The 17,928-nt window shown below is 35.7% G+C and overlaps 1 protein-coding gene across 9 annotated transcripts in view; it reads left to right on the forward strand.

The window, feature by feature from the left end:
- The window catches only part of RIMKLB (ribosomal modification protein rimK like family member B), a 137,492-nt gene that overhangs the window by 81,916 nt on the left and 37,648 nt on the right, over positions 1-17,928 (forward strand). For 6 of the 9 annotated variants that reach the window (XM_046012605.1, XM_046012606.1, XM_046012604.1 and 3 more), the window contains 3 exons: positions 5,442-10,031; positions 12,735-12,895; positions 16,712-16,890. In XM_046012605.1, coding sequence (XP_045868561.1) covers positions 5,442-5,905 — 464 coding nt within the window. In that variant the 3' untranslated portion in view covers positions 5,906-10,031; positions 12,735-12,895; positions 16,712-16,890. Of the gene's footprint in view, positions 1-5,441; positions 10,032-12,209; positions 12,288-12,734; positions 12,896-16,711; positions 16,891-17,928 lie in introns of those variants that run through there. The other 3 variants (XM_046012601.1, XM_046012607.1, XM_046012608.1) reach the window with 3 other exon arrangements.

Below are 17,928 nucleotides of genomic sequence, written 5' to 3' on the forward strand. Positions count from 1 at the left end.
TGCAAAATGATTACCACAATAAGATTAGTTAACACATCCATTACTTCATTTATTACTGGTGTGTGTGTGTGTGTGTGTGTGTGTGGTGAGAACTTTTAAAAAAAAACGACTCTCAGGACGTGTGGGTGGCTCATTCGGTTAAGTGTCTGATTCTTGATTTTTGGCTCAGGTCAGTATCTCAGGGTTGTGAGATCAAGCTCTGTGTTGTGGGGCTCTATGCTTGTCAGGGAGTCTTCTCTCACTCTCTTTGAAATAAATAGGATAAATCTTTAAAAAAAATCTACTTTCAACAACTTTCAAATACATAATACAGTATTGTTAACAGTAGTTATCATTCTGTACATTATATCCCCAGAAGTTATTTATTTTATAACTGGAAGCTTGTACCCATTGACCACCTTCACCCATTTCCCCTGCCTTCCCCCTACCCTCATTCTGGCAACCACCCATCTGTTATGTGTTTCTGTGAGCTTGTTTGTTTGTTTGTTTAATTCCATATATAATCATACAGTATTTGTCTTTCTCTGTTTGACTTATTTCACTTAGTATAATGCCCTCAATATTTATCCACGCTACAAATGGTAGGATTTCTTTTTTTAAAGGCTAAAAAAAATTCCTTTGTGTGTGTGTGTGTGTGTGTGTGTGTGTATCATATATTTTTAAAAAGATTGTATTTATTTATTTGACAGATCATAAGTAGGCAGAGAAGCAGATGGGGGGGGGAAGTAGGCTCCTTGCTGAGCAGAGAGGCTGATGGGGGGCTCGATCCCAGGATCCTGAGATCATGACCTGAGCTGAAGGCAGAGACTTAACCCACTGAGCCACCCAGGCGCCCCTGTTATCTCACATTTTTAAAATAATTTATCATTGCAGTGTAGTGGACATACTGGTTTCAGGTGTACAACACAGTGATTTGATATTCTGTAAATTACTTGGTGTTCACCCAGTAAGCATAGTAATCACCATATAACATTATTACAATGTTACTGAGTATATTCTTCATCTATACCTTTATCTCCATGACCTATTTATTCATTTATTTTTTATAAAGATGTACACATGTTTGCATGGGAGGGCGAGTGGAGAAGAGGAAGGGAGGAAAGGAGAGATGCTGGGGGCAGGGCTCAATCTCATGAACCCAAAATCACCTGAGCTAAACCAGTTAGGTGCTTAAGGACTGTGCCACCCAGGTGCCTCCATGACCTCTTTGTTTTTTAATTGGAAGTATGTACCTCTTAATCCCCTTCACCTATTTTACCCAGCCCCTACCCTCTCCCCTTTGGCAGCAGGTTGTTCAGAGGGCTTTATTTTATATGAATATTCTCTTATATTCAATATTTATAGTAAAATTAACTATACCTCTCAAGTTCTGGTACTGTAGTAAGTTCTTAATGACTGTTAACTTCTTTAGGTATTGCTAGGTATTGTTAGTATTCCCATTTTATTTCAGAGATGAGGAAGGCCCAGAACAGTTAAGTAACTTGCTTGAGATAACAGATCTAATAATGGTGCAGCCAGAATGCAAATATACTATTTGGCTCCAGAGTTGTGCTCTTAACAACTCTTTGAATATGTTGATTTCCAAAATTGAAAAAATTACATGGATTAGAGATACCATTTAGATTTCCAAGTAAATGACATGAATTTAGCTTTTTTTTAAACTGTTAAGCTGTGTGCCTCTGTACTCTTCTTAATGTTTATTAACTATAATATGATCTCAGTTATGTGAAATTATGTAGACACATCTGATGAATAGTTAACTAAATGTTAGATAATTACGGTTAGTACTGGAAATGAGCTTTCAAGCTATTTTTGCAAAGACTTTTGGTTTTTCCATAATGAATAGGTTTTGGCCGACTTTAAAACATTTTAGTTTTATACACAGAAATAATTTATAAAATTATTTAAATATCATCCTTTTCATCCTCCCGCCTAATTTTCCTTACCTCTTCTACTCCTTTCACCTACTGTGTACATCTGTCCCTTTATTGATTTGCACTTATTTTCAGTTTTTTGCCACTATAAGCATTTATTTTAAATACATATCTTTGTGAATAATGCTTTTACATACTGGTACTTTTGTGTTGAGTCTCAAGATTAGTATTGCTGGGTCAAAATATTTTAATTGTTAGAGATATAGCCAGATTAATTTACCAGAAGGCGAGAAGTGTATTTCTATATCTAACATATTAAAATACCCTTTTTTCCTCTCCCCCTCATAAGAACTGTTACTTTTTTTGTCTTAAGTTTTTGCCCATCTAATGGGAGTTAAATGCTATCTCACTGTTACTTTTTTTTAAGATTTATTTTTTATTTTTTATTCATTTATTTGACAGAGAGACAGAGATCACAAGCAGGCAGAGAGGTGGGCAGAGAGGTGGGCAGAGAGAGGAGGAAGCAGGCTCCCCACTGAGCCGAGAGCTCGATGTGGGGCTTGATCCCAGGACCCTGAGATCATGACCTGAGCTGAAGGCAGAGGCTTAAACCACTGAGCCACCCAGGCACCCCTGTTATCTTAATTTTATTTCCCTGTTAATGATGGGCATATTTTTCATAGCTTCTTGGTAATTTATATGTACTTCTGTATGAATTACTTTTTATCATATTTGTCATCTCTTTTTGTATATGTGCTGCCGAAGCGAGCACTGTCATCTCTTTTTGTTTAACATTTCCAGTAACCACTAAATGCCTGCTATCAAGCCCTTCTCCTCAAATCTCAGTTAAACAACCCAAAATGCCACCTTTCAGTTTCTAAATTCTCCCCCTTTTGAGAACCACTGCTTAAGAACCTCTAGAACAGTGTTAAGTAATTTTAAGTATCTAAGTTTCCGACTTTCATTGAGATTGTTTAATGTTTTGCTATTTGGAATATTTAAGTAGCTTCATTCTCCTAGAGTTTTTAAGTAGGAATGATTGTCTAATTTTATCCTATGCCTTTTGGAGTCTTTGTATTGATAAAATATTAGTGTGTTTTCCACCTTTAATTTCTTGATGTGTAATGGATTATGTTGATAAATTTTAAAACTGTTTTTGAACTACTCTTACATTTCTAGAATAAACCTTTAAATAGGTATTAGCATATTTTAAAATTGGGATTCCTTTAGTATTTTATGTAAAATATTTACATCTGTTTCAATAATTGAAGATTGGTCTGTAATGTTACTTTTTAAAATGTCTTGATTACTTTTGATATCAAGGTTATATAACATTGGTTTTAGTCAGTGTATTGGGGGAATTTTCAGTTTTTTCCTAGGGCATTCTACAGGTAAAGTTAACATTGGAATAAAGGATAGCTAAAGACAACTCCACTTTGAACCCATCAGGTCCTGATTGTTTTTGTAGAAGTAGCTCTCTGTCACCTTTCCGGTCTCTTCTGTAATATTAGTTGGCCTGTTTAAAAAGTTTGCTTCTTCTTGGATCAGTATTGGTGATTTCTCATTTGCTTAGAAATCAGCCATTTGTTTTAGGTTTCAGTCTCAGTTTCATGAGATGATTGCTTATGTTTACTTGAATCTCTCTTTTCTGCAATTCTGTCTTTGTTATCATTCATATTTTTATCAAAGTAGCATTTGGATTTTTTTCTCCTTTTTATTTTTTCTATTCTAGTCATTCAACCTTTTTTTTTTTTAAAGATTTTATTTATTTATTTGACAGAGATCACAAGTAGGCAGAGAGAGAGAGAGAGAGGAGGAAGCAGGCTCCCCAATGAGCAGAGAGCCCAATGCGGGGCTCGATCCCAGGACCCTGAGATCATGACCTGAGCCCAAGGCAGAGGCTTTAACCCACTGAGCCACCAGGCGCCCCTGGTCATTCAACCTTTTATTAAAACTCTCTTTTTAGTTTCTTTTTCTAAGAGTACTTAATTTCTTCTTTCTAATTTCTTTGTTTTTTTTTTTTTTTTTAATTTTATTTATTTGAGAGAGAGCATGTAAGAGAGCACAAGCGGGGGGGGCGGGGGAGGGTCAGAAGCAGAGGGAGAAGCAGACCCCTGCTAAGCAGGGAGCCTGATGCGGGGCTCAGTCCCAGGACACTGAGATCATGACTTGAGCCGAAAGCAGAGGCTTAACCCACTGAGCCACCCAGGCGCCCCTTTTCTTTCTAATTTCAAAATAAAAATTTTGGTATGAAGTGTTTTTACAGATAGTATTTATTTTCCTTTAATTTAGGGGATCAGTGTTCCAATTTCTAAGCCCTTAATAACCTTTGGTTACTTAAGTCATTAATTTCTAATTTCTAATCTTGTGTTATTGTCAGAGAATGTTGCCTGTAAAGTTTTTATAATGTGTTGGGGCGCCTCAGCTCCCAGGCTGAGCATCAGATTCTTGATTATGCTCTGGTCCTAATCTCAGGGTTGTGGGCTCCCTCGCTGAGCTGAGCATGGGGCCTCCTCAGGATTCTTTTTCTTCCTTTCCATCTGTCCCAACCCCCCACTCACAAGCTCTCTCTCTTAAAAAGAGTTAAGGTTTTGTTTGTTTTGGGCAAAAACATGATTGTTGTCAATATTAGATAAAGGAAAAATGGGTATATGGATATATACTATAAGGCTCTTAAGTGAAGTTTGGTTTTGCCTTTGTCCCTTATCTCTTTCCCCATCCCTTTAGTTGTCAAAAATTTTTTCATTTGGTGCAGGATATAGATAAACTTTTTTTTTTTAAGATTTTATTTATTTATTCGATAGGCAGAAATCACAAGTAGTCCGAGAGGCAGGCAGAGAGGAGGAAGCAGGCTCCCCCCTGAGCAGAGAGCTCGATGTGGGGCTCAATCCCAGGACCCTGAGACCTTGACCTGAGCTGAAGGCAGAGGCTTTAACCCCCTGAGCCACTCAGGCGCCCTGATAAACTTTGTCTTTTATACTGTGGGAAATTTCTGTTTGTTTTTAGTGTAATTGCCAATATAATTCATTTTATTCCTTCAGTTTTATTTTATGTTCGCTGGTTTGTAACCTACCATTAATTCCATTTCCACCCCTGATCCCAAACTTGGTCAATCTGGATGCTTATCCATGGTTTTACATTCCATTAGTAATTAACTTCTCTTTCCCTATGCTTAAATGAGACCCATATTTCCTCCTCTTATTTGAGAAGGTAACAGTTTTTCCCTGATACTCTCCTTTTTCTACTCTCCTCTGTCTTCATAAAAATATGAATCTTTAGAATACCTTCGACTCAGTCCATATTGTTGCAAGTAAAATAGGTTTCTGTGAAAGTTTAATGCCATCTTCAGAATAGCATATTGAAAAAGTACTAAGTTATTTCTTTGACTGAATTGGACAGGGATTCTCTAATGAAGGAAACTTAGACTTAGGAAGTCACAGTGGTACAGTAGAATGTCAACGTTTGTTATCACTACTGATTTAAAAGACAATTAACATTAGAGGCAAGCTTTAGTTTTACTCCAGAAATTTATCATTTTGGTAACTTACCTTGTTTCTTTTTTGCCAGGTGGTGTGGGGATGATGTGCTCCTTGAGTGAACAGGGGAAGCAGCTAGCTATCCAGGTGTCTAATATCCTGGGGATGGATGTATGTGGCATTGACCTATTGATGAAAGATGACGGCTCCTTCTGTGTCTGCGAGGCCAATGCAAATGTAGGTTTCATCGCCTTTGATAAGGCTTGTAATCTAGATGTAGCTGGTATCATAGCGGACTATGCCGCCTCCCTCCTGCCCTCTGGCCGGCTCACCCGGCGTATGTCCCTGCTCTCCGTGGTGTCCACGGCCAGTGAGACTAGTGAGCCGGAGCTGGGTCCCCCAGCCAGCACTGCTGTCGACAACATGAGCGCAAGTTCCAGCTCTGTTGACAGCGACCCTGAAAGCACGGAGCGAGAGCTGCTCACCAAGCTCCCAGGGGGCCTGTTCAACATGAACCAGCTGATAGCCAATGAGATCAAACTCCTGGTGGAGTGACTCCACCGGTAAATAATTACCAACAACTCCCTTGTAAAATTCACTTTCTTTTTCTTCTTTTTTCTTTCTTTCTTTTTTTTTTTTTTTTTTAAACCAACTTGCAATGCTGTTCATGGAAGGTACTCAGGAAGATGAGAGAAAATTGAATAGAGTTAGTCAGGAGAGAAGCAAGGGGAGCTAGATTAGACCTCTGCTATTAAGATGTTATTGACTTTCATTTATAGATACCACAGATAGAATGGCAGAAGAGGTGAGACACAGAGAAGTATCAGGCTTTTATACTTACCCTTTTAAATTACTCAATGTGTATGCTCTCAGGCCATGAAGAACAAAGGTTTTTTCACGGCCCCTTGCTTTTGTACAATTGGTACAAATTTTGGCATAGCGTAACTTCTCATTACGTTGCAAAGATTTGTAATGAGAGAGGGAAAGATCTACCTAAATTATAGGAATTTTTACAAATCTGAAAATTCTGCCTCTACCATATTAACTAGCAAGTTTATGTTCATAGTTTATGAAGTCTTGAGGCGCTCTTTTACTGGAATTTTATTTCTGTTTTTTGGTTTTCCTTTAATTTGGGTGAGAGGGCAACATTGATATAATCCAATAAAGGTTTCTTAATGACAGAATTGGCATTTTTGTATGATGAAAGGGAAATGAACAGTATTGCAATGTGTGGTACACAAAATGACATTTATTCCAATGTAGATAAAATTACACTAGTTTAAAATATGTGCGTTGACTTGTATTTGTTAGTGTTTTAACCTTTTTTGAAAGATATATGCTCTGTTAATGTTGCAATTTTTTTTTAATACATGCTAGTCTAACATTCCCTGATCTATGCCTGCATCTTTAACAATGGCCAAAGTGAAGAAAGTGCTACCTTTTTTGTTAACAAGACACTGACTTGAAACATGTGCATTTAAAGCCTTTTCCTTTTTCCTTTTTTTCTTTTGGTGGTTGGGCATTTAAAGTATAAGGACAAGGAAAAATATTTTTGGGGGTCAGATTAAGGGCCTATAAGTTCTTAAGTATAAAGCTGAAGTGATTTTATAATACCAGCATTATATATTTGCATTTTTCACATTTTAGGAGGGAGTATATATATGTGTGTGTGTGTGTGTGTGCACGCATGCATGTGTATGTGTTTTGCTTTTTGTTCACACCAACCAGTCAAAAAAGGATAGATTCTAGAAAATGGAGCATGATGGGGAAACACAGTTTTTACTTTACATATCAGATAACTTGTTTTAATAACTACACTGGGTTAGAGGTACTCACTAAAGACATAAAGAGACTAGATGCTTCTTAGGCCTTTTTATGTATATGTATGTTGTTTGGTTTTTTCTTTGGTTCTAGACTGTTCACTGTATGATTTATTTAAGGCTACATGCTTTTCTATGCTTCTGGCTGTGCATTTTCTCCTATTATACATAGGTTTTAGGGTGGGGTGGATTGGATGTTTTTGTCTGGGGACTTATTTTGCATTATTAAGTCTCTTATAGCCCAACTCTGAAGCCTTCAGTACTGTCCACTCTTTATATTCCTTTAATTTCTGAATTTATAAAAACCCCAAAATGGCATATAACATGAGCCTTTAAAACATGGGTAAATCTATTTGAATAATGGGTTTGGAAGCTGTGTTAAGAAATGGAGATGCTCCAGAGCTCAACGTAATTTTTTTTAAACAGCAAGTTCCATCTTACTGCAATCCTCTGAAGCTTTTACCCAAGTCCTTTCTTGCCTCTCCAGTGCTTTTTTCCGTCAGATGGACCTTAAACATAATTTCTCGGACACTACTAGAAAGACTTCGAGGCAATAATAAAAGATCAGTATTAACCAGCTCTAACAGAGGTTTGATCATGCTTGTACAGTTTTTCCTCCATTTTAAAAAGGAATGTAATAAAATTTGTTTTTTTTCCCATAGAATTAAATAATATTAAAGTTGAGTGAAAGGTTGATTGTTGGCAAATAGAATAGTACCTCTAATCTGTGCAGTGTCTCATTTCACCTCAAAAAGATGATAATAAGAAGATTTTCTAATTTAGTATATTCTAATCTCATATAAAAGAGTTTGACTTGCATAGGGTTATCTTGGGCCTTACTTATGTTTATAAGTACCTCTGACTCATTAACAGAAGAAATACTTGGTACTTCTTTCACTGAAGGACCATAGGAGGATGCATATTTGGGATAGAGAAATAAATGAGGGAGAAAGAAGTGCTTAATTAAGTCATTCATATGGTTGTGTAGAGAGCATCTGGTTGTCACATAAATTATGATACATCAAATACTTACATATCACATGTATATAGATTGGCAAATTTTAAAACATTAATAGAACACCCTCTCTATTTGATGAAAAGCTCAGGGGTTTGTGTTGGGTGGGATAAGGTATCAGGAAAAATGTAGATAGCCTTTAAAACTATTTTACCAAAGTAACCGTATACAATAATTATCAGATTATTTTACCTTTAGTCTTATTCACTACTGATCAATGTTTTGTGCATTCACACTATATTAAAACATAGCTTTACCAACCTATTTCTGGATTTGTACACACACATGTTAGAATAAAGAGGTTAGGAATGATCATCTTAGAGTATAAAAACGTGAATATCTTCTTGAACTCCCTCAAATTAAGGTAAAGAATATGAACAAATCATTCTGGAAGAACCCAAATGAAACATCCCAGATATTTAAGTGAAAGTTAAACATATTTTCATATTGTTTAATAACTTGTATAATCTTCATTGCTATTATGAGAGGTAAAAATGTATTTATCAATTATGTGTAATTCTTATGCCCAAATCTGAATTATTGTAAAATTGTGTATTGTTAAAATTGTAATTCTTAATTGTATTTTAAAAGTAATTCTTATACTGTTTTTATGCTACCTATGATGAAAACTGGACTCTACATACACGCGTGCACATACACACACACACACACACACACACGACCTATTCATTTAAACTTTTTAATAGTTTTTTTCTTTTTTTGGTGTCTAATAATTGGTCATTTCTGCTGGCTTTTGCTCCACTGAACTTTGAAATCTTTCTGTATATGCTATCAATAAGAAAATATGCTGGAACGTTAGAAAAAATCACCAAGAGACTTGTTTTCATCAAGCACTTTATCAGACTTTTAAGAAGGTATTGAAGGCATTGAAAGAATTGACTTTTCAAAATCATCTCTTCTTTTTCTCAAGAAGAAAACAGTGGAAAAACAAATTCTCTTCATTCAGTGAATCCCCAGTTTGGGGTCTGGGGAGCGTAGAGACATTGTGAAATCAAATCTTGTGTTACATTTTTCTTCTGGCTCACTCTTTTTGAGAAGGTTTATGGGCTATATGGCTGGTGAGACACGATCCCCTCCTAAGAAAATGTAGGTGCTCAGACAGGTAACCTCTGCTGCTACTGTTTTTATTTGTTTGTTTGTTTGTTTAATTTCATTTAAAATTTGTTTTTGTTGTACTAGGATATTTTTAAATGTAATATATTGCAGGATTTATAACCAGGTTCACTGCTTTCTTTCTTTCTTTTTTTTTTTTTTTTCCTTTAAAAAAAAAAAAAAACCACCAAAGTTTCATTTAAGATACATTTAGGCGCCTTTGAAGCTTGGATTTTGGAATGTTTCAGTAGTGGCCAGAAATCTGCTGTTGGAATCTTCTAGTCTTCCAGGTTTAATTTGAAATGTTTTTAGTTTTGTTTTGGATTTTTGTGTGGTATTTTATTTCCTTTATATCAGTGCCCTTTTGCCATGCTGTTTTGGGGTGGCTGCCTAACTCTAGTGAAAATTCTTTCTATATTAACGGAAGTTTGGTGTTTTAAATTCCTTAATGTTTTGCATTTTTAAAAATTGTTTTTAAAGAAATATTCTAACTGCTTGCACTGTTACTGTTCTTTGCCAGCCTTTTCAGGAGCCAAAAAAACAAAAACAAACAAACAAAAAAATACCCAGAGAAAAAACTTTCCTTCTTCCCCCTTCCTGATGATGAGTGAGAAGTATTGAGAACTTTCGGGGTCAGTGCCCTTCTAAACTCCCCTTCCCCCAATAATGCAGCTGTATAATGAATGGTAAATGCAGCGGTTTGGATTCAGGCACAGCCCCAGCCTGCTTGCAGGTAATTTGACTCTCCTTTCTTTCCATCGCAAGGCTAACTTTACTTTCTTTTTAAAGTTTTTTCTTTCTTTATGTACTTTAAAAGCAACCACGGATTTGTAAAAACTCTTGTTTAGAAAATAATGCATAAGTATATCTAACAAATAATTTGATTAAAGAAGAACTTTTGGGGGTAACGTTTGAATTGGTTGGGATGAACTCAGGACTTTGGGGATTTACTTTAGCCATTTAGATAACTCCATTCCTTGCTTATATGTCTATAATTAAGTATTTCAGAGTGTGACTTTTGGCTTTGTTTTTGTTTTGGGTTTGTTTGTTTCTTCCATTGTGCTACTCTGGCTTAAGCTTTTTCAGGGGTTGGTGTTCGGAATACACAGTGAGCTCACAGTATAAAGACATCAATTAGGAGTTGACAGGTATGGAAAACTAGAGTTTTGAAAAGGTAAAATTAGGTTCTAGGTTATATATATGGTAAAAACTCACCATAGTGTTGAGTTGATCTTAGTGCTTCTCTTTCTGTGACATCATTATGAAAGTGAAAAGGAATGATGAGACAAAGATAATAGAAAGCATTTCAGTTATTTTAGGAACAGTGTGATCTCAGGAACTAATCACTAGTTCTAACAAAGAGGTAGATATGAACAGTTTCAGGTTATCATAGTGGTTCAAATTTTTAAAATTATAGGTTCGAACAGATTGGAGGGCATTTCTGAAGCACAAATCATTAAGCCCATTAACCAAGGCTATAAAATATAAAACAAAGTTAGTGGCAGGAATAGCAATACAACTTGTCCATTCTAATAACAGCCTTTCTGTTACTTAATGTAGTATACCTTTCTCTGTCTACACCAGTTGCTTGCCCTTTACTCATTTCTCCTCCTGTCTTTCCCAAAGTTTTAGTTCTAATATGAGTTGTTATCATTGGGAAGATGATCCTTTTTTTTTTTCTTCCCTGTTAGGTAGAACTTTAGTGACAGTGGTCAGGACCTTTTCAGGATAGACTTCTGCACAATTTTATTCTGTAACTTTAGATGTCCTATCTGAAGAGGTTTTAAGTTCACTAGATAGCTAATAGGATATCATGGCTTGTTATGCATTCTACAGCTGAAAGCATAAAATGAATCATTAACCTGTTTTGTGCTTCAATTCACTCATATAAGATAGGGCCATCTCTCCCCTAAACATCCTAAGACAAAAATATGTATATGTTGAAGTAAAATTTACTAACAGAGGAATCCCAAATGCCTCCTAAAAGGAATTTATGATATATACTAAAAAGGGCTCGTACCAGAGAACCTTGTTCTTTTGCTAAGAATGGCGAGCATAAGAATGTGTGGACTATGTGATTGTGTGGGACTTGGAGAATTTAACAGTCTCCACTCAGCTTCCCCATGAAGGTCATGGACTTGTTAAGAACGGTCTTGCTTTCAGATTTCATCATATTCAAACTTATTAGCTGGGCCTTATATAGCATATATACCTGGCTGCTACTGTGGGGTTTGGGAACATGAGGGGTGGGGTGAATTGTTGTTGTTTTAGGTTTCAGTCAGACAGACATCACTGTGCCCCAGTTCCCAGAAGCACAGCAGGCCTCTAGGAGCATCCGTGGGAACGGCGCAGTCCTGACATCACCAACTCTCCTGCTCAGGCTCATCCCATATACAGAGGTCAAAGGGTGGGGTTTGAGATTGGGGGAAGGAATGAGAAAGTAGAAACAATGTAACTGCAGTGCCATTGTTGACTAGCCTTTGGTGCTTATGTCAGTGTTTGTTTTATCTTTTATGTTGGCAAAACTGTTTTTGGGGTAAAGGTAGTGGGGGGGGTGGAACAAAAACAAGCCATTATTATTATTCATTAGTGGATACTGTTCTTTAGTAGCTAATACAGAATAAACTTGAAACCTAAACCTTCAGTGACAAAGGGAATGGGAATAGAAATTAATCTCAGGACTTTAACAAACAGAAAACATTTATCTTGTGTTAGTTTCCAGTTCTACAACTGCTATTACATTTGTCCCTCTGTCTCCCTTTTTCACCCTGATTTTTTTTGTGTATGTATACAGTTTGAGGAAATGTGCATTTGTGATCAGTCCTTTTAAAAGGACTCAATGACTTAATCTTGCAAAAGATATACCCAGTGCTTATATGGGCATACAAATGCTACCCTATTTTAAATATAGGTGGCGCATGTGTTCGTGTTTTAATGTATTCAGAGCCATTGAGCAATAAGCAGTCCAGAACATTGAAAACTCATGCAGGTAAAGCACCTAATGCCTTTAGTTTCTAGAATTACTATTAAAAACTCCTTTATTGCTGCATCTTCCACAATTCTTAAATAGTCTCTGAACTTAAAATTTGCAGGAGTTGTGGACTCTCTCATTAAAATTTTAAGTTGCTCACTTATTCATAAGATTGTAGGGATAGGTGAAAAAGGAAAGTATAACAAAATAAATGGTTCCTTGAGATGGCAACTGCTGAGCGTCTACATCTTTCCTCTTAAAAAATTCCCAGCTTAGCATGAATATTGATCATACATTGTTTAATTTTTTGTGATTGGGATTTTTGTTGTTTCGACTTTGGTGGGGAGGTCTTGGGGATTCAGTGAGGAAGCTCATACACATGTGAAAATATGAAATGTTAAAGGAATTTTTCCATTTAATCTGAATAGTAAGCAAGAACTTTTTCTATATACCCTTCTGCTGCAGCAGAGAGATAAACTGGTAGGTGGCAGCAGAAGAAGGAATTCTTCAGATTGACGGCTACTGAAAGAATCTACATAGAAGAGATAGAGCAAAACATACCAAGTGAAGGAAAGGGGGCAAAAAATGGAAACAGGACTAAAATGTTTGGATTTTGACTCTAAATGGTAAGTTATTTTCTACTAAGAATGTGTTAATGTCTACTGGTATATATGGCATTGTAGTATGAAATCATTAATGGCTTTATTGGTCCTTGCCTTAGGATGAATTTGGCCTAACAAAGGTACTGTCATTTTTTTATTTTGGGGGGAGAAAAAACAAAACAAAAAACTAGCACTATGTAAAATTAGGAATCTTTCCCCAGTATATTGATAGATATGAACCTTTTCCAGCTTTATTGAGGTATAATTGACAAGTGTAAGATATTTAAAGTGTACAACATAATGGTTTGATAAATGTATACATTGTAAGAGTATCCCCCCCAAACAAGTTATTCTTTCACATCTAATATGTGAATCTCAATGATGGCAAAAATTATGCCTCTCACAATAAATCAGGTTGTTAAAAATCTGCCAGATAAATGACATGTATAAAGTATCTCCTTTTTAGTAGCAACACTGGGGAGGTAGCAACAAAAGTAGGTAATTTGGAAAACTTATGGGGTGAAAATAATTTTTTCTTTAACTAGTTATGTCTTACCTATCTAGTCCCATTTCCTTGTCATTGTGTCTGATCATCCATTCTACTCTGTTCACCTTTCTTCATTGCTTTTCTGTTTCTGTGCTTACTTTCTCCCATTTTCTTTTTTTTTTAAGATTTTATTGATTTATTTGACAGATCACAAGTAGGCAGAGAGGCAGGCAGAGAGAGTGGGGGAAGCAGGCTCCCCACTGAGCAGAGAGCCCGATGTGGGGCTTGATCCAGGACCCTGAGCCGGGGCTTGATCCAGGACCCTGAGCCGAGGGCAGAGGCTTAACCCACTGAGCCACCCAGGCGCCTCTCTCCCATTTTCTTTTCTTTTTTTTTTTTTTTAAAGATTTTATTTATTTTTTTGACAGACAGAGATCACAAGCAGGTAGAGAGGCAGGCAGAGAGAGAGAGGAGAAAGCAAGCTCCCCGCGGAGCAGAGAGCCAGATGTGGGGCTGGATCCCAGGACCCTGGGATCATGACCTGAGCCGAAGGCAGAGGCTTTAACCCACTGAGCCACCCAGGCGCCCCTCCCATTTTCTTCAGTTGTGTTTTTTCTTCCCTATCTGTGTGTCTTTTCCTCCTCTTGTTCTCTCTGTATGCTTCTCTCATTCATTTCCTCAGAAGTTTACTTTCCCAGTGTTGCCATTTTTCATCTCTGCCTCCCTTTTTTCTGTATGTGTGTGTCCTCCCCTTCTCATTTGCATTCTCTGTGTTTGTATCTTTCAGGGTAAACAGCTTTATTTTTCTTTGCATCAACAACTATCTTAAGACACTTTAATCAGAGTATCAACATTGTAATTACCTACTTTAGAATTTGGAGAGGCTGCATAGAAGAAATGGGGATTTTTAAAGTCCCTGGAAAGATAAAATTTCAGAATTGAAATTTATAGTAAGATGCAGATCCATTTACTCATTCAGCCGCAAGTTTATTTTAACTATAGTATCTATTGTTGCTGGAAACAAGCTGTTTTAAGATCAGTTGGACAGAAAGCAAAGTCCTGTGGTTCTTAATTTCATCTAGACTTAAGTTCAAATTGATTGATTTTTTTCAAGTTTCTAATGAAATCAGGAAAGCAGTTACTAATTTATAGATGTTTACTAGAGAATAAATCTTTTTACTGAGATATAATTGACATACAAGTTTTAGATGTACAACACAATGATTTAATATTTATATACATTGGGAAATGATCACCATAGTAAGTCTAGGTAACATGCATCACTATACATAATTACATATTTATATCACTATACATAATTACACTATACATAATTATGTGATATAATTTATATCACTATACATTATAAATTATATAGTAATATAATTTATATCACTATACATAATTACAGAATTCTTTTTTTCTTGTGATGAGGACTTTAAAAATTTACTCTTAGCAACTTTGAAATATGCAGTATGGCATTATGACTTAGGCATTTTGTAACTGGAGAGAAAATAAACGTTTAGTCTTTCAGATAAAAGTTAAAAGTAATTGAAACAGTAAGTCTTTTTTTCTAGGATATACATGTAAACATTTAGAAGTGTTAATTAGCTTCATTAAAGTAGCACATAAATAATTGTTTTCAAGTTTTATAGGTGGTGAAAACAGGATATCCAGAAGAGAAATTACTATTTAAAGAAAAGGAGTCCTGTTTCCTATTAACATATGTAATAGCAGATTGAACTACCGCATACAAGTGCCTGTGATAGAAGTTTAGAGTTTTTAAGCTGGAAAGCTTAGAGGCTATATATTACAATCTTGAATATGCTGGTAAGGAAACTAAGGTTCACAGAAGTTAGTAACTTTCCCAAGATTACAGAACCACAACAAGGGCCCAAGTCTCCTACCTGCTAATAAAGTGCTCATTATATATCATCATATATCATGCATCTTTCTAAATCTGTTGTAGTATCTGAAGAAATGAAATGCTCTGTGATGAGAGCTGTGATATACCAATAAAAAGTTATCACTGTTTGTGTTTGTGGTTATCTCCTATGGTGGGGAATCTATTCAAATAATTAAGGCAAGCTGTGGGTGACTATTTTAGGTGGCTTATATGTAAAATTAATGAGCACATCATTTGTAAGGTTTGGTAATGAAGAGGCGTCCCTTGTTAAGGTAAGACACAAAGAAGCCTTCAGGTTCTTTGCAGTTTCAGGTTAAGGAGAAGAGGAATGGATTCCTTAGATCACTGTACCATGGATGAATAGTAACGTGAAGCTAGAATTAACTGGTACCATTGTCTAAATATGTAGTATTCTTTCCTTTAAAAAAAAAAAAGTATAAAAGGAACTTATCTTCTATTAAGAAATATTTATGGGGGGCGCCTGGGTGGCTCAGTGGGTTAAAGCCTCTGCCTTCGGCTCAGGTCATGATCCTAGGGTCCTGGGATCGAGCCCCACATCGGGCTCTCTGCTCTGCCGGGAGCCTGCTTCCTCCTCTCTCTGCCTGCCTCTCTGCCTAGTTGTGATTTCTCTCTGTCAAATAAATTAAAAAAAAAAAAAAAAAAAATTTATGGAACACAAAACTATGCACCCTAAGTTAATATGGTTAGAATTTCTAAATCTTTTTGGACAGTTTCCTTTTTATTACAAATTTTCATATATAGTTCATATAGAGATGGTACATATGGAGATGGCAGTGCTTTAGAACTAAAAGAAGATGACCAGCTTGAATTTTAATCTGAACAAAAATTTATTGTTTATTGTATAACTTACTAAAAATGTAATGTAGGGAGGCTTGACTGGCTCAGTCCATAGAGCATGTGAATCTTGATCTCAGAGTTAAGAGTTCAAGCTGCACATGGGGCATGGAGCCTACTTAAAATAAAAATTAAAAAAAAAAAGTAACCTAGGGTAATAGGGTAAGAGCATAACATTTAAATTTAATTTTGTTTGTTGAGGTGTTTTGCTATAATTTTGTGTTTTATTTTGTGTGATGTTTTGCAAGAATTATTTTTGCCTCAAGGTTTTCCTCTTACAGTTTTTCTGACTAAAACCACAGTTGTCTATATTAATAGGATTGTTAAGGGATAATATTGCTCATACATCTTTATATGTCAGAATAACAGACCATACCTTAGTATACGTAGTATACCTTTTTCAGATGAGATCACAAAGGCAAATGTGGTAATGACCAAAACCAGTTGTAATTTTTTTTTGTAGTCTAGACAGTTTGTAATATTTTATTGTCACATTAGTTAATTTTCAATTTTTTTTTTCTATTTTCTCATCTTAATTATAAAGACTGTTTAAATCTGATTTAAGTGAGCTGTATGTGTTTTTCCCCTCTAGGTTCTTTTGAAGTAACCAGTGATCCTTTTTGCTTATTACTTCATTCACAGAATGGACGAAGATAGATTTGACTGTATGTTTTTTGAAATGGAGTATAGAAATACCCAGAACAAGGAAGCAGTAGCTCTAACCTGTTTGATTTGATGTGTTTTCTGAAATAAAAACACCAGAACTGGGAATAAAAAGTATGGAGTGTGATTTGTTCTTTTGGCAGTTATTCCTGCCCACTCCATCTTATATGAATTCACTTCAGTCCATATGGCTAGGCTTGAAGTCTAGCTCTACATGTGTCATTCTCTTTATCCTTTCGTTTTCTTCACTTTGCAAACTCCTTTGGTTCTTGACATACTGATTTTTCTGTAATATATTTGGAAATGATTACATTCTCCTTTTAGTACATAGGCACTAAAATATGTATCATTTTACATGCAAGTGTGTGTTACATGGATTTACTCCTACCCCTTTCCATTCCCACTTTTATCTGTCCATGCTAAATAATTGTTTCTGTGTTTTTTTAATTTCTGAAAAAGTGCAACTTTTATCTTTTTCACTCTGACAACCCCCTGACATACACTCATCACAATATCACTCACTATGTTTGAGACTATAGAAGATCTGATACATACGTGTGTATACAGAGGCAGCCCTAATACTTAAGACAAAAAGTACTGATATTCTTTGTAGTCAGATATTGATACAAATTCTAATTCCATTATTTACTGGTTATATGAACTTTGGACAAATCACCCTCTTCAAGCTGTAAGGGAGTATTTGTAAAAATTGGAATAATTGTACCCACTTTACTAGATTAAAGTGTAAGTATAGCTTTGCTATAATACATGTATAGTGCTTAGCACATAGTTGAATAATAAATACTGATCTTTAATTCTGTAAATTTTGGTTATTGATATCTTACTCAAGAGCTGCTGAATCTTTTCATCTCAGAATTAAAGTCCATAAGATTTTCTTTCTTGATTACTTCTTGTTTTCCTACTTAAGCTCCTTTCATAAGATTTTGTGGTTGGAACACTGTGTACGCATGATGTGCGTGTACACATTTGTGGCATTTCTCCTAGACCGATTATTCCTTATCTCTCCACTTCATTGACTGACTAAGGAATCTTATATAAGAAAACTTTTATTTCATATGTTCTCCAGTTATTCCCTTTCAACTCATAACAGTAACTTTTTCTTAATCAGGAGAATTAAACAAGTGA

The sequence above is a fragment of the Meles meles genome, chromosome 7 (assembly GCF_922984935.1).
Source record: "Meles meles chromosome 7, mMelMel3.1 paternal haplotype, whole genome shotgun sequence".
Classification (NCBI taxonomy): Eukaryota; Metazoa; Chordata; class Mammalia; order Carnivora; family Mustelidae; genus Meles; species Meles meles.